This window comes from Aquarana catesbeiana, linkage group LG10 (assembly GCF_042186555.1).
Source record: "Aquarana catesbeiana isolate 2022-GZ linkage group LG10, ASM4218655v1, whole genome shotgun sequence".
Taxonomy (NCBI): domain Eukaryota; kingdom Metazoa; phylum Chordata; class Amphibia; order Anura; family Ranidae; genus Aquarana; species Aquarana catesbeiana.
In genome coordinates, this window is record NC_133333.1 from 7,070,927 (window position 1) to 7,093,803 (window position 22,877).

At 46.3% G+C, this 22,877-nt stretch overlaps 1 protein-coding gene across 1 annotated transcript in view; it reads right to left on the reverse strand.

Moving 5' to 3' along the window:
• The window catches only part of IGSF21 (immunoglobin superfamily member 21), a gene marked incomplete in the record, with an annotated part of 572,073 nt that extends 549,770 nt beyond the window's left edge, over nucleotides 1–22,303 (reverse strand). The window contains 1 exon segment of the mRNA XM_073601561.1: nucleotides 21,967–22,303. Coding sequence (XP_073457662.1) covers nucleotides 21,967–22,030 — 64 coding nt within the window.
• Nucleotides 22,304–22,877: the final 574 nt, after the last annotated feature.

Consider the following 22,877-nt stretch of genomic DNA (forward strand, 5'->3'; position numbering starts at 1 on the left):
AGCTAAAAAAACCTTGTAACGAAAGTAGCCGCTGTATAAAAAGGAGACTGAACAGACTCCATCATACATGACATTTATGATTTCGCACAGCGATCCACCGTGACTATTTATCCAGGGATATTATTAGAGCTGATCTCCTATAGACCACGATATTAATAATATATTAAAAAATTTGTGTGCACAGGGCTCCGAAGAAGTGAAATAAAAAAATTTGCCCCTCATGCGATATTATTTCTCATTTTCCCCTCATTGCATTCATTATCCTAATCATTTTATGTGTTATTACTTATTCACCAAGAGAGGAATTAGCACACCAGTGGAGCCAACTAGCCAATTAACCCCTTTGCCGCCAGTTCCGTTCGACGGGGTCACCACGGCGCCGCTGCCTCTCTCACTCTCTCTCTCTCCGAATAATTATCCCGGCTCGTTATTAGCCCGCAATTAACAGGCTCGATGGATTAATTACCTTCGGCAGCAGGTTAGCATAGATCTCACCCCGGAGATAATTTTCGGCAACGAGCGCTGAATTTTTTGTTCAATCTAAATCAGCTGGTGAGCTCCGCCAATGACAGGGGGCCGCAGCCGCCCTCCTCGTCAAGCCCCAGATCAAAGTACGTAAGCCGCGCGCCCCTGTGACTCACTGCACACAACGCAACAGCGGCAAAAAAAATAAAAAATTTAACAAAAAAACTGGTTGTGAAAGTCAGCTGCTGTTTTCCATAATTAATGAAGAGAGCTATTTTAAGAGATCCGTGCATGTTGATGAGAAGGCCTCTGCAAGGTGTCTCAGACAAAGGTGGCTTTTTTTTTTTTTTTTTCTGTGAACTAAAATTAAATCCACTTTATCTACGACCACGCACCAAGGCGCCTTGAGCGCGCTGGTGTTACACGTGCGTGCACTGCGACAACCATGGCGGACAGCAACTATGCGCACATCAAACTTCATGGGATTAAAAAAGTAGGAATTCACATCTCCTGTACACACCAAATGCAGATATTAGGAGCTAAATGCTCGATTGCTTCATTTTCCTACTTTATTGTAAGTTAAGTATGATAGGACTCCCACAATGTGCTTTGCTGTACATTTACAACAGAGGCACACACAAGTCTATAAAGTTGGAAGGACTTTGGCAATTGTGAAACTCCGACTGAACAAACACTATGTGGCCAAAACTTTGGGGCCACCAGACCACTACACCTTCCTATTTGGAAAAAGGCTTGGGGCCACCAGACCATTACACCTTCCCTATATGGGAAAAGGTTGGGGCCACCAGACCATTACACCTTCCTATTAGGAAAAAGGTTTGGGGCCACCAGACCATTACACCTTCTTATTAGGAAAAAGGTTTGGGGCCACCAGACCATTAAACCTTCCTAGATGGAAAAAGGTTTGGGGCCACCAGACCATTACACCTTCCTATATGGAAAAAGGTTTGGGGCCACCAGACATTAAACATTCCTAGATGGAAAAAGGTTTGGGGCCACCAGACATTACACCTTCCCTATATGGAAAAAGGTTTGGGGCCCCCAGACCATTTCACCTTCCTATATGAAAAAAGGTTTGGGGCCACCAGACCATTACAGCTTCCTATTAGGAAAAATGTTTTGGCCACCAGACCATTACACCTTCCTATATGGAAAAAGGTTTGGGGCCACCAGACCATTAAACCTTCATACATGGAAAAAGGTTTGGGGCCACCAGACCATTACACCTTCCTATTTGGAAAAAGGGTTGAGGCCACCAGACCATTACACCTTCCTATATGGAAAAAGGTTTGGGGCCACCAGACCATTACACCTTCCTAGATGGAAAAAGGTTTGGGGCCACCAGACCATTATACCTTCCTAGATGGAAAAAGGTTTGAGGCCACCAGACCATTACACCTTCTTATATGGAAAAAGGTTTGGGGCCACCAGACCATTACACCTTCCTATATGGAAAAAGGTTTTGGCCACCAGACCATTACACCTTCCTATATGGAAAAAGATTTGGGGCCACCAGACCATTACACCTTCCTATATGGAAAAAGGTTTGGGGCCACCAGACCATTAAACCTTCCTATATGGAAAAAGGTTTGGGGCCACCAGACCATTAAACCTTCCTATATGGAAAAAGGTTTGGGGCCACCAGACCATTAAACCTTCATACATGGAAAAAGGTTTGGGGCCACCAGACCATTACACTTTCCTATATGGAAAAAGGTTTTGGCCACCAGACCATTACATCTTCCTGTATGGAAAAAGGTTTTGGCCACCAGAAAATTAAACCTTCCTATTAGGAAAAAGGTTTGGGGCCACCAGACCATTACACCTTCCTATATGGAAAAAGGTTTGGGGCCACCAGACCATTACACCTTCCTAGATGGAAAAAGGTTTGGGGCCACCAGACATTATACCTTCCTAGATGGAAAAAGGTTTGAGGCCACCAGACCATTACACCTTCTTATATGGAAAAAGGTTTGGGGCCACCAGACCATTACACTTTCCTATATGGAAAAAGGTTTTGGCCACCAGACCATTACATCTTCCTGTATGGAAAAAGGTTTTGGCCACCAGAAAATTAAACCTTCCTATTAGGAAAAAGGTTTGGGGCCACCAGACCATTACACCTTCCTATATGGAAAATGGTTTTGGCCAGACCATTAAACCTTCCTATTTGGAAAAAGGTTTGGGGCCACCAGACCAGTACACCTTTCTATTAGGAAAAAGGTTTGGGGCCACCAGACCAGTACACCTTTCTATATGGAAAAAGGCTTGGGGCCACCAGATCATTAAACCTTCCTATATGGAAAAAGGTTTGGGCCACTAGACCATTAAACCTTCCTATATGGAAAAAGGTTTGGGGTCACCAGACCATTAAACCTTCCTAAATAAAAAAAAATAAATAAATTAAAAAAAAAAATGTATAAGTTTGGGGCCACCAGATCATTACACCTTCATAAATGGGAAACAATTTTAGGGCCACTGACTAGACCATTACGCCTTTCTATATATAAAAAAACATTTGTGGCCACCAGACCATTACACCTTCCTATATGGCAAAATCTTTGGGAACAATAGGCCATTATACCTTCTCATAGAGCCAAACGATTGGGGCAGCCAGACCATTAAACCTTTCTATATTGCAAAAAAGCTTGGGGCTACCAGACCATTATACCTTCCAATATGGCAAAATGTTTGGGGCTACCAGACCATAACATATGGGAAAAAAAAAAAAAAAAGTTAGTGGCACCAGACCATTATACCTTTTTATATGACTCAAAGGATGTTGAAAACCCTTCAAATGATGAATTGAAGATTTCTAGTATTAGGAGCAAACAAGGGCAACTCTATATTAATAGGAGCATGCTGCTCCTATTTTGCTCCTGTGCACTTTATCACTGAAGAAGCGGGATGCTTCTGAGCCCCTAAAATGCGTTAGAAGGTTTGTGCTGTCCTGTTGGGCAAACACCAATAGTAAACGTTTTGGACTTTCATTTCAGGCTCTCTCTCTCTTCAGACTTGCTATCTATGGTTTAAAAACTTCAGGGCCCCATAAGGTCTACCCTGTTTTTGCATTTGAGAGCAGCCCCGCCGGAGCCAACGTGCCTCATATGAAATGTTCTGACCTCCTTAAACCATAATCAATAGAGTCAAAACTAGCACCTTTAGTTGCAAATATTCCAGTTTACAACCCAATATTAAAAGGGCCATGGACAGGTTTTAGAATGGGATGCCCAGCAAACTCATACAGGTGTGAGGGTCTGGTGGCCACAAACTTTTGGTAATATATTGCATCTTAAAACTTTTTTATTTTTTTTAAATAAAGCCATAAACATCTTTTTTTTTTTTTGTTTAAGAGATTTGTCCTGGCCTTCGGGCCAATATTCCCCGTTGCCTAGAAATGTGTGCAAATTATGCATATGGGTCTGTCCGTTATCCATCAATAAGCCTGGAAGTTCTGCTTTAAAGGAAGCCGCGGCAAAAACACAAACCCGTGGAGAGAAATACAAATTGTGAGACTACAAGCAAGCCCAACATCTGTTTCTCTGTGGTACTGTCCGCTGGCGGCTGTAGTATGCCGTTTCAGAAGGCTGAACATTAAAAAACCCCCCCCAAAAAAATTTAAAAAATACCGCTGTCTCAAAGATTATCTAGAACCAACAGAATTATGTAACTTTAATTTGCACTTAAAACGCCAGCCAAAAGTAATTTTCAAATGAAAGGAAAGAAAATGCTTCGATTATAATGCTATGCAAGCAGCTGTAAAATGATAAAAGCATAAAAAGACAGAAATGATGCACAGAGTAGCATGGAAAGAAAACAGTGTGACGCAGTCACAGGTGGTCTGATTTTAGGCACAAGAGAACTGATGGATCTTATCTCTGTTTTTTGTAATAAGCATTCTAGGAGCGTTGCTCACTCCCACCAAAAATACAAAACGTTGTTCTCGAAATTTGCAAGTTTGCAAGTTTCAGCCTGGAAAAAAGTAGCTTAAAAAGTATATAGTGGCCATGGTGGGTCATGTCACCTGCCCAACTTTTTGAATGCCCCATTCTCTCTCTGCACTAGAGTTCCCAGCTAGTGGATAGTGGTGGTGGTGGGTCATATCCTCCTCCCAGCTTCTAGAATTTCCCATTTGCTCTCTGCGCTAGAGTTCCCAGCTAGTAGATAGTGATGGTGGTCCATATCCCCTTCCCAGCTTCCTGAATGCCCCATTGGCTCTCTGCACTAGAGTTCCCAGCTAGTGGATAGTGGTGGTGATGGGTCATATCCTCCTCCCAGCTTCTAGAATTCCGAGCTAGTGGATAGTGGTGGTGGTGGGTCATATCCTCCTCCCAGCTTCTAAAATTCCCCATTGGCTCTCTGCACTAGAGTTCTCAGCTAGTAGATAGTGGTGGTGGTGGTGGGCCATATCCCCTTCCCAGCTTCCTGAAGACCCCATTGGCTCTGTGCACTAGAGTTCCCAGCTAGTGGATAGTGGTGGTGGTGGTGGGCCATATCCCCTTCCCAGCTTCCTGAAGGCCCCATTGGCTCTGTGCACTAGAGTTCCCAGCTAGTGGATAGTGGTGGTGATGGGTCATATCCTCCTCCCAGCTTCTAGAATTCCGAGCTAGTGGACAGTGGTGGTGATGGGTCATATCCTTCTCCCAGATTCTAGAATTTCCCATTGGCTCTCTGCACTAGAGTTCCCAGCTAGTGGATAGTGGTGATGGTGGTGGGCCATATCCCCTTCCCAGCTTCCTGAATGCCCCATTGGCTCTCTGCACTAGCGTTGCCAGCTAGCATATAGTGGCGGTGGTGGATCATATCCCCTTCCCAGCTATTTGAAAGTCCTATTGGCTCTCTGCACTAGAGTTCCCAGCTGGTAGATCGTTGCAGTGGAGGGTCATAGCCCCTTCCCAGCTTCTTCAAGGTCTGTCTTATTAAATCTTTGCACTAGAGTTCCCAGCTAGTAGATCGTTGCAGTGGAGGGTCATATCCCCTTTTCAGCTTCTTGAACGCCCTATTGGCTCTCTGCACTTGAATTCCCAGCTAGCAGATAGTGGCAGTGGTGGGTCATAACCCCTGCCACGCTTCTTGAATGCCTTATTGATTCTTTGCACTAGAGAGTTCCCAGCTAGTAGATAGTCAATGCACATACTCGCCAGCACACCATGGATCTTCAAATGTAGTCCAAAGCTTTCATTGCAGAACAATATCATCAAACAAGTGCAACATTTTTGAGCCGCGCAGGACCCCTTCTTTACATGCCCGAGGAAGGGGTCCTGTGCAGCTCTGAAATGTTGCGCCTGTTCTTTGATGACACGATCGTTCTGCAATAAAAGCTTTGGACTACATTTGAAGATCTATGGTGTACTGGCAAGTATGTGCATTGATCCGTGATTTATCCAGCTGGTAGTCGCTACAGCACCCATTGCTGATGACCCTTGTGATCCGGGAAAGTGTGTGATGGGATAGTGGAGGTGGTGGATCATATCACCTTTCCAGCTCCTTGAATTCCTTATTGGCTCTCTGCACTAGCGTTCCCAGCCAGCAGATAGTGGCGGCGGCAGGCCATATCCTCCTCCCAGCTTCCTGAATGCCCCATTGGCTCTCTGGACTAGCGTTCCCAGACAGCAGATAGTGGCGGCGACAGGCCATATCCCCTTCCCAGCTATTTGAAAGTCCTATTTGCTCTCTGCGTTAGAGTTCCCAGCTAGTGCATAGTGGCAGTGGTTGGTCATATCACCTTCCCAGATATTTGAAAGTCCTATTGGCTTTCTGCACTATAGTGCCCAGCTGGTAGATCATTGCAGTGGAGGGTCATATCCCCTTCCCAGCTTCTTGAATGTCTTATTGCCTCTTTGAACTAGAGATCCCAGCTAGTAGATCATTGCAGTGGAGGGTCATATCCCCTTCCCAGGTTCTTGAAGGCTCTATTGGCTCTCTGCACTTGAATTCCAAGCTAGCAGATAGTGGCGGTGGTGGGTCATATCCCCTTCTCAGCTTCTCGAATGCCTTATTGACCCTTTAAAGCAAGCAATAGCCAAGTAGTCACACCTCAATTATGAATGCCAACATCTCTGAATCTTTTAATATACTGCATTTTACTAATGTTTTGATGGGGCTTTACATGCCATCTGCTTATACACACACACACACACACACACGTAAATAAAATGTATTTTATTAGAAAAAAAGTGTTAAAATAACATAAAATAAAAACATATCAGTCCATTATAATGATCAGAGCATGTTGGGTACAATTCTCTTCATGCCCAAAGAGTTTCTAATAAACTGTATTCCTTCGGGGAACGAAAATCTGTAAGACCCAAGCGATCATGGTAAACATATGGCCAATATCAAAGCCACCCATCAAACCCCCCAGGGGTAAACTCCAAAAAGCGCCTCCCTCACTAGGACCCAAAGGCACCAGTACTTCTAAATAAGCATTGCTTGGGATAGTACAAGATTATTTTGAAATGATGACCAATACACACTTCAAATAATTGCCCAATCCAAAAAGGCCAGAGAGTGGTTGAGAAAGTCCTAGTTTCATGGAGCTTTGGACTTTGGTCTGGATGGTGCTCAGAAAAATGTAACTCCTCTTTATTGTCCTCCAAAGTCCCATATAAATATAGTAAGGTATGTTTATTGACACTCTGCACTAAAGTTCCCACCTAGTAGATAGCGGCAATGGTGGGTCATACCACCTTTCGCAGCTATTCGAATTGTCCTATTGGCTCTGACGCACCTCCACTCTATTCAAAAACCTAGAAAAAGTTTCCACTTTACATATAAACCAAAGTACTCCGTAAGTGAATTATGCCTCTTCCCAATCCTTAACTAACTAAAAGTGATGGGGAAAAAAAAAAAATTACAAAAGTTTCAAAACTATTTAAAGCAGAGAATTAGTGGAAGAGAGTCTAATAGCGTTTTATAGCCTTAAGGAAGCACAGGGCAAGCTTCTGAATGGATAATGTCACTTAATAACGGTGTCCCAGTTTTTCAAATATTATGGAAAACTATGTGTGAATGTTCTCTTCACATTGGAAGCTATTCAGCCTCTGGCTTCGAGTCCTTTGTCAATAAGGGTGTCAAAGCTTGCTCTATTATGTATGGTAGGAGTGGGTAAGTGCGTGTGATAATATACAGTATATAGATGAGGGCATGTGTGAGAATATATTAATATATATATATTTTATATAATATAATATATTATATTTATACTTTTTTTTTTGGTTTTCTATGGGGTTTGGAGGGTGGTGGATTTTAACCCTTAACAGTAACCCTTATATTGCCACTAACTTAACCCTAGCCTCAAACCTCAATTCTTACATTTTATCCTACACACTGTTAAAATTAAGTCATAACCACTTAAAAACTCCTATAGTTAACATTACAAATCTCCTAAACCTTAACTGTAAGCTTGCCTTCTAACCCAGCGTTTTTAACCAGGGTACTGCAGCACCCTGGGGTGCCACCTGGGATCCCCCGGGGTGCCACAAGCACAGGACCCAGTTTTGCCCCAGCATCATGAGTAGCCATGTTGAGGCAGGCTGGTCGCCAGCACCGAACAACCAACACCACCCTAGGACCAGGACACACAGCATTATTTGTTGCTATAGTAATGGTAGCTGGCACATCTTCCCCATGGCAATGCATGACCCTGATCCAGGACTGGCAGCCTGCTGGGCCGCCCCCAGCATTCAGCGGAAGACGGAAGTCCGCCTACTCCGGACCTCCTCCTCTTCCCACCCTCAGCTGTGCTGCTGAAACCAGAATGTAGGGCTCTGATGTGAAGAGGGGGCTGTGTGAACTGAATGGGGGGTGGGGCTCTGATAATGGGGACTGTGTGCTGAGAGACTCAAAGTATAGGGGGGTCTCATGTATATGGCTCTGAATTAATGGGGGACCTTTGATGTCATTGAGGGACCACTGACATGAATGGGTACCTCTGATGTCATGGAGGGACCTCTGATGTCTTGGGACACACACACACACACACACACACACACATATACATATACAGTATCTCACAAAAGTAAGTACACCCCTCACATTTTTGTAAATAATTTTCTTCTCTCTTTTCATGTGATAACACTGAAGAAATGACAATTTGCTACAATGTAAAGTAGTGAGTGTACAGCTTGTATAACAGTGTAAATTTGCTGTCCCCTCAAAATAACTCAACACACAACCATTAATGTCTAAACCACTGGCAGCAAAAGTCAGTACACCCCTAAGTGAAAATGTCCAAATTGGGCCCAATTAGCCATTTTCCCTCTCCGGTGTCATGTAACTCGTTAGTGTTACATGGTCTCAGGTGTGAATGGGGAGCAGGTGTGTTAAATTTGGTGTTATCGCTCTCACTCTCTCATACTGGTCACTGGAAGTTCAACATGCCACCTTAATGGCAAATAACTCTCTGAGGATCTGAAAAAAAGAATCGTTGCTCTACATAAAGATGACCTAGGCTATAAGAAGATTGCCAAGACCCTGAAACTGAGCAGCAGCACGGTGGCCAAGACCATACAGCGGTATAACAGGACAGGTTCCACTCAGAACAGGCCTCGCCATGGTCCACCAAAGAAGTTGAGGTCACGTGCTCAGCGTCATATCCAGAGGTTGTCTTTGGGAAATAGACGTATGAGTGCTGCCAGCATTGCTGCAGAGGTTGTAGGGGTGGGGGGTCAGCCTGTCAGTGCTCAGACCATACTCCGCACACTGCATCAAATTGGTCTGCATGGCTGTCCTCCCAGAAGGAAGCCTCTTCTAAAGATGATGCACAAGAAAGCCCGCCAACAGTTTGCTGAAGACAAGCAGACTAAGGACATGGATTACTGGAACCATGTCCTGTGGTCTGATGAGACCAAGATAAACGTGTTTGGGTCAGATGGTGACAAGCGTGTGTGGGGGCAACCAGGTGAGGAGGACAAAGACAAGTGTGTCTTGTCTACAGCCAAGCATGGTGGTGGGAGTGTCATGGTCTGGGGCTGCATGAGTGCTGCTGGCACTGGGGAGCTACAGATCATTGAGGGGACCATGAATGCCAACATGTACTGTGACATACTGAAGCAGAGCATGATCCCCTCCCTTCAGAGACTGGACCGCAGGGCAGTATTCCAACATGATAATGACCCCAAACACACCTCCAAGACGACCACTGCCTTGCTAAAGAAGCTGAGGGTAAAGCTGATGGACTGGCCAAGAATGTCTCCAGACCTAAACCCTATTGAGCATCTGTGGGACATCCTCAAATGAAGGTGGAGGAGCGCAAGGTCTCTAACATTCACCAGTTCCGTGATGTCGTAATGGAGGAGTGGAAGAGGACTCCAGTGGCAACCTGTGAAGCTCTGGTGAACTCCATGACCTAGAGGATTAAGGCAGTGCTGGAAAATAATGGTGGCCACGCAAAATATTGACACTTTGGGCCCAATTTGGACATTTTCACTTAGGGGTGTACTCACTTTTGTTGCCCAGCGGTTTAGACATTAATGGTTGTGTGTTGAGTTATTTTGAGGGGACAGCAAATTTACACTGTTATACAAGCTGTACACTCACTACTTTACATTGTAGACAAGTGTCATTTCTTCAGTGTTGTCACATGAAAAGATAGAAGAAAAGATTTACAAAAATGGCAGGGGTGTACTCACTTTTGTGAGATACTGTGTGTAGTTTTGGTGTTCTTCCACCAATGTTCCCAAGCATGCTGAGTGGTCCTTTAGATGGAAAGGGAGGTCTGACACCTCAGAAACCTCATTATTCTGTATGCATCTGGTTTGAAACACCAAATATCATGGCTGTATCTTTTTAAAATTGAACAATTCCTGGATTTCTGGCACTTGGCGTTCTTGTGAAGCACTTTGTTGTTGTGGAGCAATTTAAGGTCTTTTTATTTATTACATTGTAACAACTTCACTAAAATGATCACCATGGCAACCATGCATTTTCATGAATTTAGGAATGGCAACCCTGTAATTCTTCCAGATTACCTCTAAATGCCTGACCCATAGCAGAATGCTTTGTTCTGTACTGGATGCTGAAGGTAACTATTCAAAAACACCCATGCACACAGTGAATGTATCTTGCTAAATGTATTTATTTTATTTACTAAACACTGGTGGACCTAACTGTTGAACTGCTGCAAGTGCTGTTGACTTTGAGGTTGACTTCATATGATGGCCCATAAAATATAGACACGATGGGAAGCTTGTTCTGAAAGCTCCTTGGTCTACTCTCTGAGCAGTGCATTTAACCAGATTATGGGACCAACAATGGTCTCACGCCTAAACTGAACGTGGTCTATGGTGTTTGTCTACCCTTTCTCTACTGAACGTCTCCCCAAAACAGACCCTCTTCTCCAGCTTGAAAGAGCAGTATATGATAGCCAAATAGACAATTTAAATATGTATAAGCCTTAAAATATCTGTTGTGACAGAGTAAGACCTTGTCACTCTGAAAACGGAGGAGAATATGACATGGGATTTGCATTGAGGGCTGATGCAAAGTTCTGGACTATCATTTGAGTGGAGAAAGCTGTGTTTTTGTTATTTTCAATTCTGTAGTTCTGGATCAGAACTTTCAAACTGGTGTCCCAATTTTACCAGGTACCTGCGGCCTGTCTAAGTACAGAGGAGTACAGAGGTGTGCAGGGTCAGTATATACTCAAGCCTGAGGATAGCTCCGAGCTCCCAGTTTGGAGACAGCTCCCAGTGTGGGAGACAGGAGGTCTCACCCAGGGGTCAGAGGGACCGCAGCCAGCAGGTCTCACCCAGGAGTCAGAGGGGCCCCGGTTAGGAGCCAAGAGACACAAGGTCTTACCCAAGCGTCAGAGGTGCCCTAGCCAGGAGGTCTCACCCAGGGGACAGAGGTGTCCCATTCAGGAGTCCAGAGACAGGAGGTCTCCCCGAGGGGTCAGAGGTGCCCCAGCCAGCAGCTAGGAAACAGGAGGTCTTGCTCCAGGAGTCAGGTGGGCTTCTGTTTTTTTTTTGGTTTTTTTTTTTTAGGAAAACCCCTAATCAGAGGCCAGGATTGGGCTGTGCAACAGAGAGCGGCAATTAAAGGCTAGAAGAGCCAAGGGAACCAGCAGAGCTGAACAACATAGTCAGAGGGACTGGTAAGAAGACCAGTGGTGCTACCAACAAGGAAGCTTGGTGGCTCGGGATTTTCGATTAACTAGTCATATTGATGCAGAAGAACCTCTGCATGGGCAACTTGTGTCTATGCGAACTTTCGTTTTAATTAAAACAAAAGTGGGCTGCCATGCCCTTGAATGCAGTTTTGAGTGACGCAACGCACTGGAAAAGCACCTACCACATGCGTAGAATCTCCCCAATACCACCCTGTACTGAAAGAAACGTAACACAATGGTCTCTGCTAAAATCAGACCTCGCCAAGTTTGGATTTCGATGTTAGGAATTTGCATCAGATCTATTCTTGGGTAAAGTCATCAAACAATCAATTCCAAGCTTTGCAAATATAAAGTAACAATCTTCTTAAGAGCTTAGGAACAACAAATACCGATGGCATGAATGCAGTCAGTCTGGAAATGCTTTCAGTAAATCATATTTGCGTCTTATCTATTCAGTTAATGTGGCTCGCGCTGAGCCTAGCGAGCAGAAAGGGCAAATCCCAGAGGGTAGGGAGCGAACATACCCCAAAAAAATGATAGCCGGCACCTCACTGATGAGTTGTTGAAAGTTTAAATATGTTCTTTGGCTTGTTAAATTGCCCAAAATAACGCCTGACATTTCTGTAAGGCCAATTTTCTTGACAATTGATAGCGACCCGTCACCTGACCATTTACTGCAGCCGTTACAAAGGCTTATGATGGTCCCAATCTTCACCCAAACATTATCTTAGCAATTTACTTTCCCATCTAGTAGTTTAATCAGTGATGTCACTGGTGTCTAAAAAAATGATAGACTGGATTCTCAGTGATGTCACCGCTCTCTAGTGATTGGATAGGCTGCATTCTCAGTGATGTCACCGCTCTCTAGTGAATGGATAGGCTGCATTCTCAGTGATGTCACCGCTCTCTAGTGAATGGATAGGCTGCATTCTCAGTGATGTCACTGCTCTCTAGTGAATGGATAGGCTGCATTCTCAGTGATGTCACGGCTCTCTAGTGAATGGATAGGCTGCATTCTCAGTGATGTCACGGCTCTCTAGTGAATGGATAGGCTGCATTCTCAGTGATGTCACGGCTCTCTAGTGAATGGATAGGCTGCATTCTCAGTGATGTCACCGCTCTCTAGTGATTGGATAGGCTGCATTCTCAGTGATGTCACCTCTCTCTAGTGATTGGATAGGCTGCATTCTCAGTGATGTCACCGCTCTCTAGTGATTGGATAGGTTGCATTCTCAGTGATGTCACCGCTCTCTAGTGAATGGTAGGCTGCATTCTCAATGATGTCACCGCTCTCTAGTGGATGGATAGGCTGCATTCTCAGTGATGTCATCGCTCTCTAGTGAATGGATAGGCTGCATTCTCAGTGATGTCACCTCTCTAGTGAATGGATAGGCTGTAGTCTCAGTGATGTCACCGCTCTCTAGTGAATGGATAGGCTGCATTCTCAGTGATGTCACCGCTCTCTAGTGATTGGATAGGCTGCATTCTCAGTGATGTCACCTCTCTAGTGAATGGATAGGCTGCATTCTCAGTGATGTCACCGCTCTCTAGTGATTGGATAGGCTGCATTCTCAGTGATGTCACCGCTCTCTAGTGATTGGATAGGCTGCATTCTCAGTGATGTCATCGCTCTCTAGTGATTGGATAGGCTGCATTCTCAGTGATGTCACCGCTCTCTAGTGACTGGATAGGCTGCATTCTCAGTGATGTCAACGCTCTCTAGTGATTGGATAGGTTGCATTCTCAGTGATGTCACCGCTCTCTAGTGAATGGATAGGCTGCATTCTCAGTGATGTCACCGCTCTCTAGTGATTGGATAGGCTGCATTCTCAGTGATGTCACCGCTCTCTAGTGATTGGATAGGCTGCATTCTCAGTGATGTCGCTGTTTCTAATAAAAGAATAGACTGAATATGAAGAGATGTCGGTCTGTGATAAGTGGACGAGCCGCAATCTCAGTGATGTCACCCGAGTCTTTCATGTTTTCTTTTAAGCTGACAAAACGTTCTCCATCAGCCGTGCGGAGAGGACAGATCTGTTCTAATGGATGAGAATTAAACTCAACAAAAGTGTAAATCTTTTCAAAATAAAACCGAGAAAACTAAACAAAGTGGGCTTTTAGTGGTTATTTCCAGCAACAATTTACAATGTTACAATAGAAGGGATCCATCGACTTCTCCGGCATGTTCTCCCCATAAAATACACTCATTACAACAAATGCAATTGCAGACATAATGAAAGCCGGTGTATGAGAATCACATGTGACAAAGCAACTGCAACTAACTATACCAAGAGAGCCACCAACAGGCGGAACGGGAGAGAAGAACCATCTGACATGAATGCACGGCGGCCAACAAGAACCGCGCTGAACATAGAGAAACGCTATTTTCTCCTTCTTTGATACATTTTCCTCGGTGTGCCATTCTGTCTGCAATAAATCATCTGCTTCAGCTGGGAGTCTGTCTTCAGTTCTCCTCAATAAAGCCAGACATGTCCTCCACCGAGACGGATGACCCCCCCCCCCCCCCCCCCCCAGGAGGACACTGCAGATGATCACAATAAAAAGGAGATTTACTAAAAAAACGGGAGCACTCAGAATCTGGTGCAGCTCTGCATGAGAGCCAATCAACTTCTATCTTCAACTTGTTCAATGAAGCTTTGACGATAAAACCTGGAAGATGATTGGCTAGGTTTGTGTTGGGAGGGGGTTTGGGCTATAAAAGTAAAATGGTAGAGGGGAATTTTTTTTTTTTTTGGGGGGGGGGGTTTGTACTAGTATGGATTATGGATGATTGGGGATATTTGTGCTAGGAGGGAAATCCGGGGGGGGGGGGGGGGCTGGGGTTGAGAAGGGGAATTTTGGGCAGGGGGGAAGAATTGTCTTAAGAAGGCAAATATAGGGAGTTGTGCTAGGAGTGGGGATTTGAGGGAGGGGGGGTAGATTTGTATTGGGAGGGGAGTTTGGGCATTCCTCTTTTGGGGGGGGGGGGGGGATTTGTGCTAGTAGGGGTGATTGAGGGGGGTTTGTGCTAGGAGGGGTGATTGAGGGGGATTTGTGCTAGGAGGGGTGATTGAGGGGGATTTGTGCTAGGAGGGGTGATTGAGGGGGATTTGTGCTAGGAGGGGTGATTGAGGGGGATTTGTGCTAGGAGGGAAATTGGGGGGGGGGGGTTGAGAAGGGGAATTTGGGGGGAGGCAAAAGTGGGGGGGGGGAATTGTCCTAGAAAGGAAAATATAGGGAGTGTTAGGAGTGGTGATTTGGGGGAGGATTTGTGTCTTTTTTTTGGGGGGGGGGGGTGTGCTATTAGGGATGATTGGGGGTATTTGTGCTAGGAGCAAAATTCAGGGGGGGGGGGATTTGTGTTGAGAAGGGCAATTTCGGGCGAGGCAGAATTGTACTAGAGTGGTGATGGGGGGGGGGTTGGGCTATAAAAGTGAAATGGTAGAGGGGAATTTTTTTTTTTTTTTTGGGGGGGGGGGGGGGGGGGGAGGGGTTGATTTGTGCTAGTAGGGATGATTGGGGACATTTGTGCTAGAAGGTGAAATTTGTGCTAGGAGGGGATATTTGTGGGGGTGGATTTGGGGGAGTGGGGAAATTTGAAGGGCAGGGTATTTGTTCTAGGAGGGGGATTTTTTTTTTTTAGGATGGGGTGGGGGTGGGGGGTGGGGTATTTGTTCTAGGGCCATATGGGGAGAGAATTTGAGCTGGGGGGAAAATGAGGGGGGGGGGCTTTTTTCTTAGGGGGTAAGCATGCATATATTAGTGTTAGTTTTTTTTTTTTGGGGGGGGGGGGGTTATTTTTGCTGACACATAATGGTGTGGGGTGGGGGGAATAAATAGTAAGCAAGCAATCCGACACTACCAGGAAGTGTCAAAACTTGGACAAGGATGGCCCGATATCTGGCGGAGTGGGGGGGGGGGGGAAACCTTTATTCTTAAAGTGATAGAACGCACTTTGAAGGGCAGCTGCACTTTTGCTTTTCAGAGGCAGCTACTACTAACCTCCCCCCTCCCAGCATGCAATGTTTCAGCAGATGTAGTAGAATTACAGGCTTGTCCAACCGCCAGACAGAAATCATTTGGAAACACACAGGGGGAGATTTACTGGGACCGGAGAACACAAAATCTGGTGCAGCTCTGCATAGTAATCCAATCAGCTTCCATTTTTTTTTATCTTTTTATTGTCAAAGCTTAAATAGAAGAAGCTGAAGTCAGAAGCCGATTGGCTCCCATGCAGAAACGCTCCAGTTTTAGTACATCCCCTCCACAGACTCGTATGACCGAACTGAGGCTAAAAAAGATCAACAAAACAAAATAACAACAAAAACAACAACAACCTGATATAAAGTGATAGAATGTTTCCAAATGTTTCTATAGAAGAAATCCTCGGTATTCATATCACTGTCTGGCAGCTGCAGATGAACGTAGAAATAAATGTATAATAGATCCTCTCCGGTATCATTTCACACACCGAGCTCAGGGTTCTATTTTTAGAATCTCTTCCACAAATCACACAAAAAAAAAAAAAAAAAAAAAAAAGAAACGAATTCTTCTGCACCATCCGATCGTTCTCTACTCATTCTCAGCGCCTAAATGGGGTTTTCAAAGCTTTTTATTTGCCTATATTTTTCCTTCGCCACCCTCCCCTTCCCCCCAATCAACATGCTGTTTCCTTTTTTAAATAAAATTTTTTTTTTTTAATGTCACCTTTTTATTTTATACTTTGATCTCATCACTGGGTCTCTGTGCTTTTCTATGCAATGCGGGCAGATCGCGGCTGGTGGGAGGAGCTGGCAGGGGGCTGTACATAGCTGCCTGAAAACATTGCAGCACCCGGGCCTCGGAACTCCTCCCTAGAGGCCTCAGTCCCGATGCAAGCAGTGGGAAGAGGTTATGGAAATATCCAAAATGCCTGGGTTGGATGCCAGTGTTGGCTGGGTGGCAGTCTGAATGCAGGCTAGGTAATGCCCAGACGTGACGCTGAGCCTCCTCCATGACCGAAATCCAACGAATGAAAGGGACAGTCAGACTGGGCTTTATAGGACTTTTTGCAGCTTTCAATGCACACTGTGAGAAGCTCACTGTGTGCAGCGATATCAGGGTAAGTTGTTTCACTCCGGGAGAGGAGCCGGTACAACTGTGCAAGACTGAGAATAAGGATGGAGCTGGACTTTAAATACACGTTCACTGCAGGCTCTGGATAAGGCCTTTGAAATAAAAACCGTCCCTTGAAGGAAGCTTCAGGTCTCTGTGTACTCCCCCCCCCACCCACCCATCACCCCCCCCCACCCATCACCCCCCACCCCACCCATCACCCACCACCACCCCCCACCCATCACCCACCACCACCCCCCACCCATCACCCACCACCCCACCCATCACCCATCACCCCCCACCCATCACCCACCACCACGCCATACATTGCCACATTCTGACTGGTGAAAACGCAAATATCTATTTACTGAATCCCAGAACTTCATGTTTGAAAAACTCACAAATCTTCAATCCTCCATATAAGTGACACAATGTCCAACCTTGAAGTCTTCATTATAGATCTGCTGGCTGGGATTGGATACAATGTATCGGGTTGATGGCCATTCATTTTACAAACATCAAAATGTCCACAATGTAGATGTAGAAATCTAGAAGAGACCTGACCACATGGAGGAGGAAGGTGAAGCAGCTGACAGCATGGGGGAAGTAAATGGAGCTGACAGCGTGGAGGAGGAAGGTGAAGGAGCGAGCAGCAAGGAGCAGGAAGGAAGGAAGGAAGGAAGGAAGGAAGAGGAGCTGGCAGCGAGAAGGAAGGAAGGAAGGAAGGAAGGAAGGAAGGAAGGAAGGAAGGAAGGAAGGAAGGAAGGAAGGAAGGAAGGAAGGAAGGAAGAGGAGCTGGCAGCGAGAAGGAAGGAAGGAAGGAAGGAAGGAAGGAAGGAAGGAAGAGGAGCTGGCAGCGAGAAGGAAGGAAGGAAGGAAGGAAGGAAGAGGAGCTGGCAGCGAGAAGGAAGGAAGGAAGGAAGGAAGGAAGGAAGGAAGGAAGGAAGGAAGGAAGGAAGGAAGGAAGGAAGGAAGGGGAGCTGGCAGCGAGAAGGAAGGAAGGAAGGAAGGAAGGAAGGAAGGAAGGAAGGAAGGAAGGAAGGAAGGAAGGAAGGAAGGAAGGAAGGAAGGAGCTGGCAGCAAGGAAGAAGGAAGGATGAGGAGCTGGCAGGTGAAGGAGGAAGGTGAAGGATCTGGCAGCGTGGAGGAGGAAGGTGAAGGAGCGGGCAGCAAGGAGGAGGAAGGTGAAGGAGCGGGCAGCAAGGAGGAGGAAGGAGAAGGAGTTGGCAGCATGGAGGAGGAAGTTGAAAGAGCTGGCAGCATGGAGGGGGAAGATTAGGAACTAGCAGCATGAAGGAGAAAGATGGAGGAGCAAGTTGAAGGAGCTGGCAGCATGGAGGAGGAAGGTGAAGGAGCTGGCAGCATGGAGTTGGAAGGCTGAGGAGCTGACAGCATGGAGTTGGAAGGCTGAGGAGCTGACAGCATGGAGTTGGAAGGCTGAGGAGCTGGCAGCATGGAGTTGGAAGGCTGAGGAGCTGGCAGCATGGAGTTGGAAGGCTGAGGAGCTGGCAGCATGGAGTTGGAAGGCTGAGGAGCTGGCAGCATGGAGTTGGAAGGCTGAGGAGCTGGCAGCATGGAGTTGGAAAGCTGAGGAGCTGGCAGCATGGAGTTGGAAGGCTGAGGAGCTGACAGCATGGAGTTGGAAGGCTGAGGAGCTGGCAGCATGGAGGAGGAAGGTGAAGGAGCTGGCAGCATGGAGTTGGAAGGCTGAGGAGCTGGCAGCATAGAGTTGGAAGGCTGAGGAGCTGGTAGCATGGAGTTGGAAGGCTGAGGAGCTGGCAGCATGGAGGAGGAAGGTGAAGGAGCTGGCAGCATGGAGGAGGAAGGCTGAGGAGCTGGCAGCATGGAGTTGGAAGGCTGAGGAGCTGGCAGCATGGAGTTGGAAGGCTGAGGAGCTGGCAGCATGGAGGAGGAAGGTGGAGGAGCTGGAAGCATGGAGTTGGAAGGCTGAGGAGCTGGCAGCATAGAGTTGGAAGGCTGAGGAGCTGGCAGCATGGAGGAGGAAGGTGGAGGAGCTGGCAGCACGGAGGAGGAAGGTGGAGGAGCTGGCAGCATGGAGGAGGAAGAAAAAGGAATGTTTGGAAGACCAGCAATGGTACAAAGCAAACAAATGTTACCAATGTTAGGAGGGGAAAGGAGAGACCTAGAAGATGGGAGAAGGAACAGACGGGATCTGTACAGGGAGAGATCCACAAAGAGGAAATTGTTCCCACTGAGCAAGAAAGAGAAGCTGAGCGGGGAGGACAGGCTGAAGCACACAAAGTGTATATCCTGACAGAGAGAATCAGGTTAAAAAAGGTGGAGAGTTCCTTTAAAGTCAACCTCACACCAGAACATGCACAGTGACCAGACAGAAGGGTGAGAAGTACATTCTAGGACATTCTCATCATTCCTCCTCGCTCATCAATCCATAGGCTGTATACACAATACATAGCATAATACCTTCTATACCCTACTAGAAGTACAATATATACATATATATCCATACCATAATAGAGGAACTATAGACACTCCATACAAGGATTGCAATGTATATACACATCCATACTATAGGAAACCACAGACACTTCATACAAGTACAATGTATATACATATCCACACCATAAGAAAGAAACTATAAAGCCTGCATACTATTAGAGGACCCGGCCAGCAATGCATACATACAGCCCATGTACATTTCATATCACAGCTACACATACATCACATGAGACACAGTTTAATGCACTCCATATTAGGGGGGGGGGAGGGGTGCTGATACTCTACACATTAAGTATATTGTAATACAAAGATAGCATGAAGGTGAATCCACCGTAGTATATAAACTACTACACTATGTAACAGATGGAGAATTATTCCTGTCTCCAGACACTGGGCGCACATGCCAACATCAAAGTCTCGGGAAAAATCAAAATCCTTATTACCTATGTGTTAGTGGATTCCTAACCCTTCACCATGGGGGGGGGGATACTACGCATTTCTATATCATAAAGCAGATTATATGAAAAGATCACAGCCATTGATGGACACTTTCTACATTCCCATATTATGAGATGTTATGGGGAGTTATATTCTAGCAGAGTGGGGATCTACAAATAGAAGTCAGCCGATAACTACTCCGAGTGGGGCTCATTCACATTAGAGGTGCTGCCATGTACATTGTTGCATAAAAATCAGGGAAGATGTGATAGAGAGAGAAAATAATATTTTATATATACATTTCTTTTTTCCCCAAACATTGAAATCGGTCATGTCCACACCACTGTGCTGCATTGACGTGCGACCTGATCGTCCAACCTCTTGTCTGGTGAATGGATTGGAATTTTCCCATTCAGTTCAGATGAATGGAGTCGTTCACAGCGTGTGTACAAAACATGTCACAACTGCATCTAGGACATGCCTGAGCAATGAAAACCACTGAAAGGCGAGCATGGACTGGGGACACGGGGTGAAGTTCAACAATAAGGAGTTCCAACACCTAAAGCCTGGGAAAAATGACGTCCAATCATGGCTTAGGGAAAAATAGGAATAGGTCACATTGTTACAGCAATAGAGGATCATATAGGTAGGTAGGTAGGTAGGTGTCCACCATATGGTGACCCACAAATATTGAAATATCTTTAAGAGAACGTATAGTGTGTGTAGCTGATATTTACAATCTACAACCATAGACTACATATACTATACATACAATTACACCACACACACACACACACACACTGTCTATGCTGTCCTGTGTAATCCTGGCAGTAGATGAGATCACAATGTCATCAGACAGACAATCTCAGGGCTGGTTTTGGGATCAGATAGTGAAGAGCTCAATATTTTGTATTAGGAGGATGCAATGTCTGTACAGAGGAGCATCTATATACACATTGTACAGGGGATCATCTATATACACATTGTACAGGGGATCATCTATATACACATTGTACAGAGGAGCATCTATATACACATTGTACAGGGGATCATCTATATACACATTGTACAGGGGATCATCTATATACACATTGTACAGGGGATCATCTATATACACATTGTACAGAGGAGCATCTATATACACATTGTACAGGGGATCATCTATATACACATTGTACAGGGGATCATCTATATACACATTGTACAGGGGATCATCTATATACACATTGTGAGGAATGGTTCTGCCCCAGTTTTGGTGATTAGGAATGATCAGTGATCTCGGGAACAGAGGGAACATTCAGAAGATGTCACATCTGGGAGGAGAGGATAGGATGTGAGAAGAAGGAAACAGTGGAGGATCAGTGACACCGAACATTCTATCAGATACAATGTAACATGTACATAGAATGTCCACAACATGGAGAGTGTGAGCACTGGGCAGAGTCCAAGGATGCACATGACAGGTATAGGATGGCAAACAGGTATAGGATGGCACACAGGTATAGGATGGCACACAGGGGATATCCATGACAGGTATAGGGTGATACAGAGAGAGGATGTACATGACAAGCACATTACAAGTATAAGATGGCACACAGATGATGTAAAGGACAGGTATAAGATGGCACACAGAGGATGCACATGACAGGTATATATGATGGCACATTACAAGTATAGGATGGCACATAGAAGATGCACATGACAGGTATAGGATGATACAGAGAGAGGATGTACATGACAAGCACAGGGTGGCACCTTACAAGTATAACATGGCACACAGGGGATGCACAGGACAGGTATATGATGGCACACAGAGGATATACATTACAGGTATAGGACGGCACACAGGGGATGCACAGGACAGGTATAGGATGGTACAGAGGATGTACATACCAGGTATAGCATGGCACACAGAGGATGCACAGGACAGGTATGGCACACAGAGGATGCACATACCAGGTATTGGATGGCACACAGAGGATGCACAGGACAGGTATAGCATGGAACACAGGGGATGCACAGGACAGGTATAGCATGGAACACAGGGGATGCACAGGACAGGTATAGCATGGAACACAGGGGATGCACAGGACAGGTATAGGATGGCACAGAGAGGATGCAAAGGCAGGTATGGCACACAGAAGATATACATTACAGGTATAGGATGGCACACAGAGGATGCACAGGACAGGTATAGCATGGAACACAGGGGATGCACAGGACAGGTATAGGATGGCACACAGAAGATATACATTACAGGTATAGGATGGCACAGATGGGCATTGCATGGCTGGTATTGGGGGGTCTCAGGTGAGTGAAGAGTTAATGAGAAGTCGGGTGGGCTCTCCGGGGTCACCTACCTAGTGCCAGGTGGAGGAGAGAAGACAGCAAAACGCTGACCCCGGGGCAGCTCATCATTCCCATGCCGACCCCGGTACCTCCATCGGGTTCACACTCCTGGGTACAGACCGGGGACGCCCGGAGCCCGGCGCTGATGCGGGCACATCCCCTGCAGGAATCCCTCCTCCGGGCGGGTGAGGAGGAGAGCGCTGGCCGGGTGTCGGAGCCTGTCCTCCGCCTCGGTCCTCCGCCTCGGTCCCTCACTGCCTGCAGCAGCCACAGCCTGGCATCAAATGGCTCTCCAAGACTCTCATTGGCTCCCTCCTCCTCCAATTCACCCAACCCCCTCCTTCATCCACACTGCTCCCTACTCCTCATACTCCACTTCACCAGCCCCTGGATCCCTGGAGTGCCCAATCTATACCCACATCACTGGAGTGCCCACTTCTCTCCTCACCCACATCCCTGGAGTGCCCACTTCTCTCCTCACCCACATCCCTGGAGTGCCCACTTCTCTCCTCACCCACATCCCTGGAGTGCCCACTTCTCTCCTCACCCACATCCCTGGAGTGCCCACTTCTCCCTCACCCACATCCCTGGAGTGCCCACTTCTCTCCTCACCCACATCCCTGGAGTGCCCACTTCTTCCCTCACCCTGATCCCTGGCATGCCCAATCTATACCCACATCCCTGGGGTGCCCACTTCTTCCCTCACCCACATCCCTGGAGTGCCCACTTCTCCCCTCACCCGAATCCCTGGGGTGCCCACTTCTCCCCTCACCCACATCCATGGGGTGTCCAATCTATACCCACATCCCTGGGGTGCCCACTTCTCTCCTCACCCACATCCCTGGGGTGCTCACTTCTCCTCTCACCCACATCCCTGGGGTGCTCACTTCTCCTCTCACCCACATCCCTGTGGTGCCCACTT